Source organism: Myzus persicae, unplaced genomic scaffold, assembly GCF_001856785.1.
Source record: "Myzus persicae strain clone G006 unplaced genomic scaffold, MPER_G0061.0, whole genome shotgun sequence".
Classification (NCBI taxonomy): domain Eukaryota; kingdom Metazoa; phylum Arthropoda; class Insecta; order Hemiptera; family Aphididae; genus Myzus; species Myzus persicae.
The window spans coordinates 1-10,328 of NW_019101376.1; the positions used below are offsets into that span (position 1 = coordinate 1).

A 10,328-nucleotide genomic window follows, 5' to 3' on the forward strand; every position below is an offset into this window, starting at 1 on the left:
TGAAAAAAAAAGTGCCTGCCTCAGGTATTTCATCGACTCAAATTCATTTGATTCGGATAGTTAAAAAAAAAAAAACATTACCAACTATTTTCTTACTTCGGCTATGGAGATAAATTTGTTAAATTTAGAGATCATGATCTTTAAACAACATTTATATTTATATATATATATAAGTTTTGAAACGAGTATTTGTAACGTATTACAAAGGACAGCCGATGTGTACACAATCTGCAACAATTAAACTATTACCCCATTTCTTTGTAACATGTAAGTGTTGGTATATTTTTGAGTTTGAGAATATAGTTGAATCGTGAGTTGAACCCGGCCAGCGTACAACTATATCCATAATTTTTAGTTTTGAAGATACCACTGTTTGGACATTGAATGAGAACCACCCCTTTCGATTACGAAAATACTCAGAATTTGGGCCACCTTAAATAAATGATTAATTTTTTTTACATAAATAATGTGTATTTATAAAAATTCATATGATAAAAATTAAATGTATAAATTTATATGTTTAAATAATCACAAATCCAAATCAACTATTTTATTATAATAGGTATCTGCATTATTATACATACGAGTATAATATACATCTCAACTTACCAGGACTTTGAATTTTCACATGGGTGCAATCTATAGCCCCAATGACCAATGGAAATTTCGCTATTTTATAAAAATCTTTTTGTAACTGCCTAATTTCCAAATCATTTTCTGGCATTCGAACATACTCTTTTCGGAGGTTAGCTATAGCCAGGCTTACATCTCGAACTATGAGGCAGGCTGATGATTTGCTAACGCCAATAAAATCACCTGCACTAATTAAATAGCTCCCCGTAGCATAAAACCGTAAAGTTAACAATAGTTTTTGAACTGGAGTTACAGCATGATTCCTGATCAAAATTATAAATGATGGTTAAATTAATATATGCTTAGCCCACGAATAATAATGCCTTAAGAGGGCTGGAGCGTGATTAATTTTCGGTCGAAAACATAGCTCACGACTACGCCCAAAATAATGTCCTGATATTAATTTTGAAAGCACATTTGAATTCGTCACTAAATTATCTATGCTTTGACAATTTCATTTTTCTGATTTTTATTTCTTTTTACTTAGAAATTTACTAACAAAAAGAGTAAAAATAAATCATATTAATAATTCAAATTTAAATACATTAATACAGAATATAAATAATGTACGACAGTCAAAGCATTGTAAATTTAGAGGAGAATACAAATCTGCTTTCAAAATTTAAATCAGAACATCCTACTGAACGTAGTGATTGAAGTCACAGCCCACAGGCAGTATTTTTTGAAAAAAAATGTACCTAATTTTATTAAGTAATATTTGGTGACGTGTGCATGCGCGTAGGTAAAATGACGGACGTATTATGATGCCCCTATACCGTGATCGGTACTACGAATTAAATACAGAAAATGTTAATTTACTTTCAACACATACACAAGACCCATATGAACTGAAATACAAAATGCCTAGTTTGTACTCCTTAGAATAGATTACGCTCCAGCCCCCTTAATAGTTAATTCACGGCTAAGCCAATAGGTTCTTGCCATCGGATATAATATTAGTATAAATATTAAATAGTAAATACATACCTATCAGAATTAGATGAAATAGAATGTTTTATAATATTCAAAACTTCAATAACCGTCTCTTTAGATAATCGAAATCGGGATTTAAAATCGTAATCATCCCATTTATTAAAATGATCGATCCTACATCTTATAGTATAAGATCTTCGAACATAGTTCACATACATGTTAAATTCATCATCGTCATCTTCAAAGAGTATAGCATGGTCCATGATGAGTTCCATGATGGGTATTGACGTATTGTCGTAACTCGTATTGAGTATAAAGTACAAGTATAAAAAAATAACGAGGATAGAAAATGTCAAATTTGCATATATTTTGTTATCTGATTTTTGTTGATAAAAAAAACAACAATTACATAGGTATTATGTAGTTTAACCGGCAGTTATCGGTTTAATTGGAGGAAATATTAGCGATTAACTTAACTGCTAGTTAAGCCTTTCAGTTAGCTTAATCGAGGTTTGATAAACAGTTTAACTGGGACATACATTTAACTGTCAGTTAAATCTCACTAACTATCAGTTAAATATGATTGAAAAACCGGGCCTTACTTCCGCAAATCTAAATATTGTAGTTTTCATTACAAATTTATTAGCTTTGCAGACAGACTCTTATATTATACGAATAAATTTTGCCAATAATAATGAAAGTAGGATAATTAGAATACAACAAAAAAATAATTTACAATTTATAAATAAAAAAATACAATTATATAACGACAACCAAATTGATAGATATAATTTTGTAAAGAGTTTGAATTCAGTTAATGCAATACATTAGATATTTTATATTTTATTTTATTTTATTATATTTTACCGATGACGACAATGTTTGTTGCAAATTGTCTTTATTATTATTATTAGGTATACTATGTTTAGATTAGGCTGTTTAAGCTTAAGAGTTTAAAAAAAAATTGACTGTTTTATAGTTTTTTAGATATAATTTCCAAAATAATGATTAGCGAGAATTTTCGAATCAGACTTTTGTGTTTAGTGCTTAAAAACACATATATTGTTGGGGAAAAAATCGAAAAAATCGGGTGGGAACTAAATTTATTAAAATATCAGCATTTAGTGAAACTGTTACTCTTCGAATTGTGGTTTCTCCGGTACCATGTCCACCTGTGACATGTATAAAACTGTAAACATATTATGTAAATAATTTTCTACTAATAAGTATTTATTAAACAATATATTGATGATTTTAACGATTTACCCTGGTAAATGGCATATAATTTTGCCAACTAAAAATTAATATAAAATTGTATATTCAATTTTACGGTAAGGAAAATATTTGAGCTCAGCACGTATAAGTGCTTTTATGTTAAATGACAATGCTTCTGTAAATAATTGGTTCAGTATTTAACTATTATTTAAATAGTTAAGATAAAAAAAAAAAAATCTTTAATTTGATTCATTAAATCTTTTATAGTCTTGTAATATATTATATTATGTATAACTTATATAATATGTGTTATAGCACGGCCAGCGAAAAGTGAGCCGTGACAGTAAGTGGTGCATTTAAGAATGATCGCAAATAATTTTGGATGCCCTGATGAAATTCCGCCACCAGGAGCACTGGTATCGCGGCTCACTTTTCGCTGGCCGTACTATAGTGTATTCAAACTTCAAAGTGTATTGATACGGTGTCATCACTCTGGACCATTTGCATACAAAGTCTTGATTGAAATTATTACCACAGTTCTATAGACACCAGAGAGCGCTCCTGTCATATGCAGGCTTAAGTTGTAATACTGTTAATGCAAAATGCCTTAAAACTATGAATTGAAAAGTTATTTTTTAACTTTTTTTTAGTTAGCTGACTCGGTACTCAACGGCAGCCAGTACAAAATACAGGCATCGCAGCAAGCGGTCTACGCTCTTACCAACCACCACCACGGGTTACGACAGCGCGACTTTGTCAACTCTACCGCCGCGCCAAAAGGCACAAGGTGGGTAAGGGAGACAAATAGCGCTGGAAAAGTACCGGCCGGCGGCGACGGTCTCGTTCTCTTACAAGGATGGCGGATCGTCGAACGGACAACGCATCGCACACACCGATCGCCGTACCTCACGATATACTGTAAACCAGTGGCGGTTTTGCCATGTAATTTTACACGAGGCGGACAAATATTAATTAAATAGTAAATACACTATTACTCTAACATAAGAACAAACTCGCTGGCGCAGCCCCCCACCTAGCTAGTAGCACGGCTACGCACAATTAATGTACCCGGCGGGCGGCAGCTAACATTTAAAATATCATGGTTATTAATGGTTTAATGATTCATTCATAGAAAAATTAACTGAAAAAAAAAACAAATAATTAATATTTAACATACTTAAAAAATGTATAATATTTAAATAATCAATCAATTGTAAAAGAAACCAATTTAAAGTAATATTTCAAATTATTAATTACTTAATAATACTTCATTACTCTTTGCTAATGGTTGGGATCTTTGTTGTGGTGTTGTAGGTGGTTTGGTGTTATAGGTCAACATAATAGTAGCTTATAAGTTTTAAAGTTACGTTACATCGACGTGAACCAATTCCAAGTGCAAGTTCTGTACAAAAAAGTTAATATTCAAAATGTTTGTTTATTAAACTTAAATTCTAAAATATATTATAAATTAAAAAATACGATTTAAATTCAAAATAGTATAAAAGAAGATAAATTTTTTGTTTTCCTGAAAATTACAAGTGAAGCGTCTACCGCTACGATCTCTACGATGATATTAACGACTGCTTTTTACCTCGCAAAAATGTAAAGCTAACATTTCCTTTGGTATTACCTGCTTAGGATATTTCATTGAATATTATCTTCAAAATAGCAATACGTTTAACACGGTTCAATAGCTCTTTGATAGTTGATACTGCAATTAACTACGGTGTTGCATGTAGATGTTAAAAATCTAAAAAGCCCTAAAAAACAGCTCACACGGTTGTGAACTATATAGCCACTGTAAAAATAACTGGATATTAAAACTGGTATATTTATAAGTTGAATAAGTGCATGCGCATTTCATTCAATATAAGGAATTTAGGAATATAAAATTAGCAGTGCAATTGTAAATGTTGAAGTGTTTAGTACTCTATTTGCGGTTAGAGTTAGAAATGGTTAGAATATAACCATCTAGGGAAAGTCATAAGGTTTTAAGTTTAAAATTATATTTTAATTTTAATGAGTTATGAGCATTTTTAAAATTCTGATTGTACATTTTAAAATGCCCATAACACACTAAAATTTGAAAACAAACCTAGATGATACACTAGATAACATTTATAATTTTAAATTTGATAATTGATCAATTTTCTGTATTATTATTTACTGAAACATAGGTAACAGAGTTAAATATTATTATTATTATTGTTAATTATTTTTATAATATTATGTTCAATATATAATGTAATGTAATGTAAAATGTATAATGTAATGTAACCCATCATTAATCTGGTAAAGAAGTGTAAGTGAAAGTACGAATGGTATAATAAAATTAATAAAAACATTACAGTTTTTACCATAACCATTGTGATATTTATCAACATTTAATACCTAAATCTTAACTCAGTCAACTCAAACTTAAATTTCAACATGATGTATTTATATTGTGGGCCACATGGAAAGGGTACGCGGAAAGTATGTTTGAGACCACTGCTCTATGGAAACCCAGTACACTTGCAAATCAATTAAAATGATTTTTGAAAATTGAATATACAGTATACCTGTTAAATTAGTAATTTCTTACCTAGTAAAATAATTTTATTAATTTATGATTTATTTAACAAGTTTAATTATAAAATAACTAAGTATTTCAAAATCATTATACATAGCAACTATTTGTATTTCTGAATTTGGGCATTATTTTATTATTATTTATTTTAGTTAGAAAGTTAAACTTTAGTTAGAAATTTACTTTTTAAGTAACTTTCTAACTTAGCTAGTAAGTTACANCCCCCCATGTTGTCCGATCGACACCAAACCTTCACCAATATTTTGAAAACAATTTGAAAATATTTGAAAATCGGTTTTCAGAATTTGAAAACCACGCGCGTTAAGTTGGTACTCCGACTTTGTCGTATCGTCCAACAACTAATATAACTTTTTTTCAAAATAATTGCAACACATTTTTCACAATTTGTATATTAGTAACCTGTACGAATCTGTAAAAAAAACGTACCAGGAGTTTTTTTGAAAAACATAAAGCTAATATAACATAAAGCATAATATTGTAATTTATTGGACATTTTTATTATTTTTTTTCCTAAATTAATTATCTTCAAAAATTAATTTTACTTTACCAGTTTTTATATAAGCTTTTTTAGAAAACAAAAATACATAGTTTAAAATCTGAAATAGATACTGTTTAATTTGAATAAAAATAAAAATAACAAAATACTTTTTTAAATCTTATTTCTTAACTAATACTTAAGTAATACTTTTTAAATAAAAAATTAAAATAGTTAAAGAAAACATATTGATAAATTATTACTGTTTTGTGTATAAAATTAAATGAGGCTTGATTTTTGTCGTTCCAGGGACTCTCTTAATTCTTTTCTCCATATCGTTATGAACTTCCCAACCATTTAAACGCAGTACATATGTGACGTAATGGTTGTATGCATAGCTTATTGCACCAGATAAGCAGAAACTAAAACAGTTAAAAATTACCAAAATTAAATTAAATATTTAAATTTATTTTATATGATATAATTAGTAATTTAATTCAAACCTTTCATTATTTATATTGAGGTGCACTGGAAAATCCATCAACGTATAATTCTTTGTTTCGCTAAATGCATCTGTTTCTATGAATATATGATCTTGTAGTGTTCTGGATACTTCTAATATGCCTTCACACGTGGTGTCCAAACAACCTGTCGATTTTCCACCAACATACAACTTTAGACTATCCTCTAAACGTGTTAGATCATGTTGTTTCATATTTAATACTATTGTTGGGCTAGGTATAGTTTTTGAATTTGTACATTTTTTGTTTGTGCATTGGCGATGTTCTTCAGCTGATGGAGACTCTTTCAAAAAACTAGTGGCAATAAAGATAACATTGCATCTAGTATCAATCAATGCAATATCTGTTATCCCAGTATTTTCTTTGAAAATCTTACGAAGAAGTGAAAGACGGCTTATATAAGTATTCTTTGAAACAGGTTCCGTCGCAAGTTTTTTACAGAACTTTAATAAATCATTGGTACTGTTATTCAAGTAATTCTTATACTTTTCATTCTCATTGTAGGCGATCGCGATTAACACAGTTATCGAATCAAATGGACATGTATTTTGAAGTAGGAAACGTTTTTTGGAAATAATAAGCGGTGTTTGAATATTACCATTTTTTAATAAGTTATTCTTGGAAGAACGTGTTTTACGATTTAACAAAATTTGATCTATTTCAGGAACTGGATCCATGTATTTTGTCAATCTAGGTTTTTTATTTTTATGTGGAATTATCAAATCATCATTTCCTTTACCTTTCCAGTTTTCGTAATGATTGTAAGAATTGTCAGATTCAACATTTTCTTCTGATTCTTCATTACTTATAAATAAATCGACATTCTCGGATGAACAATAATCTGGTCGGTCACTTAAATCAGAGTTCTCGACGTCCTGGTAGTCGGTTACGCTTTGTTCTGAATATATATGTCTTTGTTGTGCGCTATTAAACAGTTTAGCGTTACATTCAATGTTTTTGAGATGACTAATTACAAACTTATCAACTGCCATGGGTTTTATGTCGAATCTTAAAATTTGGTTTTTTAATTCGTTAAAACTACATTCGACGACCGCCGAAGAGGCAATTTTATGTGGTGATTTAAACATTTGTTGCATCACACTTGTCCACAACGGAAAATGTTTGCATATGCGGAAAACATCATTTACTAGATCTGGTACATAATAAGCTGACTTTCGATTACCTGTAAGAAAATTAAGTAAAAAAATAATGATAGTAATACATAAATTAAAATTTTTTTGATAACTTTTTAATAGAAACAATTTAAAATTTATAATTTTCATATTAATATAGGTATGCCTTACCTATAACAGAAGAATTGTGTTGACTTTTTCCTTTAATATTATTTAAAAATGCAACTATTGGTCCAATACTTGCATTTGGTGTGGTATAATTATCATCATCGTCTTTTGATTCAAACATTTCATCAGAATTATCATTTAATGGATTATAAATACACTTCATAGTATCTTCAGTAACACAATCCCTTTTTTGAGACCTCATGAGCCCTAATAATTTATCTTTACTTAATTCTGAAGGAGTCTTCAATGTGTTTCTATCGTCTATCCATCCATCAGTTTCGCACATCATAACATTAAACAAATCTTGGAGTATTTCTTCAAATTGAGTCAATGAATCTGATGTCAAAAGAAGACGCATTCCTCGAACATAGAATTCCTTCAAACTTTTATCTTTTTTTACTAGCAAATATTTAAATCGACAGAAAATTTTGATCATATGTGCCACATCTAATCGGATGTAACATTTTGGAACTTCTCTTGTTTTATCATTTAATAAGAGAAAACATTTATCTGTGTATTTTTGAAGACTCCACCCATCACAAAATGCTCTTGTCAATGCTCCAAGAAGTGCCTTTGAATAGTCACAAACTATTTCATTTGGACCATCGACTATACAATTTTTCCATTGGGCAAGCCAATTTAGAATTGTTAAAGTGTCCTGTTTTTCAGATAGCATATTTGTAACTGATATATGCCCAAAGCTGGTAGACACAACAACTTCATATAAAAATATATAAGCTGAAGTCAAATTTAAGGATGTGCGTTTTATTTTTTTAACGAGACCGCCTGTTGCGTCGATGGATAATTTGCAGTATTGTTTGTTTACGTCTTTATAGATTGTAATTTGGTGACCACTCCAGTAATGAACTACAAATGGATCTATACCAATCGTATGAATTGAGCCTGAGTATGAAGAATTATGCTTGAACTCGACTAGTGACTCGATGGCATTTTTCGTGGTAATTCCTAATTCTCGATCACGGTATTCTTGTTTTGTCTTACGTAATACTTCATTACGGTATAAATTTGGCGGTGAAAGTCGTCCAAATTCTAAATCTTCTACGTGTTTTCGTCTCCAATTGCACGCCAAATCCCTAGAGAGCTCGATACCAACCGCTTTACGCTTTTCTCCTTTTAATGGCCTTTTACCTGTATGTTTATTTTCTTGTCCTATTGTATTTTTCGTGAGAATTGATATTTTTAATGGTTCACCCTCATTTGGCTTATCTCTGCACCAACCAGTTAGTAGGGCATAGCAACTATCTTCCTTACATTTGCCTTCAAATCTAATATAATTTTCACATTGACTTGGATTAATACTAACCTTTGCACGCTTATATATAAAGTTACACGGTAATTTAAACTTTGTTATGAATGTATCATTGAAAACATCAGTCCAAGCGTTAGGTTTAAGTATATTATACTGCCTTGCACAACTTTTTCGTTTATAATCAACAACTGTAGGTAAAATGCTTCTATAAGCGTCATAGGAAAGATCAAATTCAAAAAGTTCTCGTTCAGACTTGGGGCATGAAAATGAAGAAGTTGACGATGATGATGAATAATCATTTTCGTTTAACTTGCCATCGTCTTCTTCAGGACACTGTTTAATACCAACCATATCTTTCAATTTGGTTTGCCAATTGTACCTATTATTGTATAGCATTAAATATATGCTATTTGGATTTATTTTGTAGTTGAGTCCCTTAGCTAAGTCAGACCACAAAGTGTTAGATACAGAAACCAATTTTTCATCTTCAAAAACTTCGTTTTTTCTTTCAACTAGGAGGTTAAACAATAATTCTGCATCTATACATGGTTTCCTTCCTCTATTATTTACCTATATACACAAATTACCAAACGAATTATTTTTATGCACATGTTATTGAATAAAGACTAATTCAAAACAAATTCGATTTTACTCATCTTTTAAAATCAATTTCATTAGTAGGTTTATGAATTATTTTATCAATTTTATTAATGATATTAATTAAATGTTATGATTTATACATTCCGAGAAAAAACACTTAATTCACCATGTATATGTAAATAAATATATAATATATAATAAATTTATTATTGGTATTCAAAATTTTTTTATACAAAAATCTGAATAATATTAGAAAACCTAGTCTAAATTGCATAAAAAATCTTATTAAACTAAACAATTATATCAATACAAAAAGCCAAGAACAAAAAAAATTTTATGATTTTTTAACTTCAAAATTACTTGCAAATTTTCGCGATTTTGACATATTTCGTAAAATTTTTAACTATTAACGCTTATAAAAAAAAATTGTGACAAACGATTTTTGATTTTTTTTAATTACACTAAAAACAACTCATAAGGAACCTTATTGTATTAAATTTTCAAGTTTTTTGACCATCCAAAATTTGAAAATGCAAATATAAACAACCAGTGAAAATTTCAAGAATCTACGGTCATTTGTTTTAAAGTTACACCAAAAACCAAATTCGATTTTGTCAAAAACCGATATTGCGTAAAAATTCCCGTTTTTCCGTCACTTTTTTAAGGTTTTTCCCGACGCTTTTGAAAAGTATTGGACATTTTTCACTTTTGACCCCCCAAAGTACCAACTAGATTCACTTTCCTTTCAGAAACGGTACTACTTTTGAAAATCGAAACATTATTACTGCTC

At 29.6% G+C, this 10,328-nt stretch overlaps 1 protein-coding gene across 1 annotated transcript; it reads right to left on the reverse strand.

Annotated features, from left to right (window-relative positions):
- Positions 1 to 199: 199 nt before the first annotated feature.
- Positions 200 to 2,115, reverse strand: LOC111028897 (putative nuclease HARBI1). The gene is made up of 3 exons (XM_022307682.1): positions 1,621 to 2,115; positions 610 to 896; positions 200 to 432 (listed from the first exon to the last, which is right to left on the reverse strand). Exons 1-3 carry the CDS (start codon positions 1,839 to 1,841, stop codon positions 200 to 202), a joined length of 741 nt encoding a protein of 246 aa, XP_022163374.1. The 5' UTR covers positions 1,842 to 2,115.
- Between the last annotated feature and the right edge of the window lie 8,213 nt (positions 2,116 to 10,328).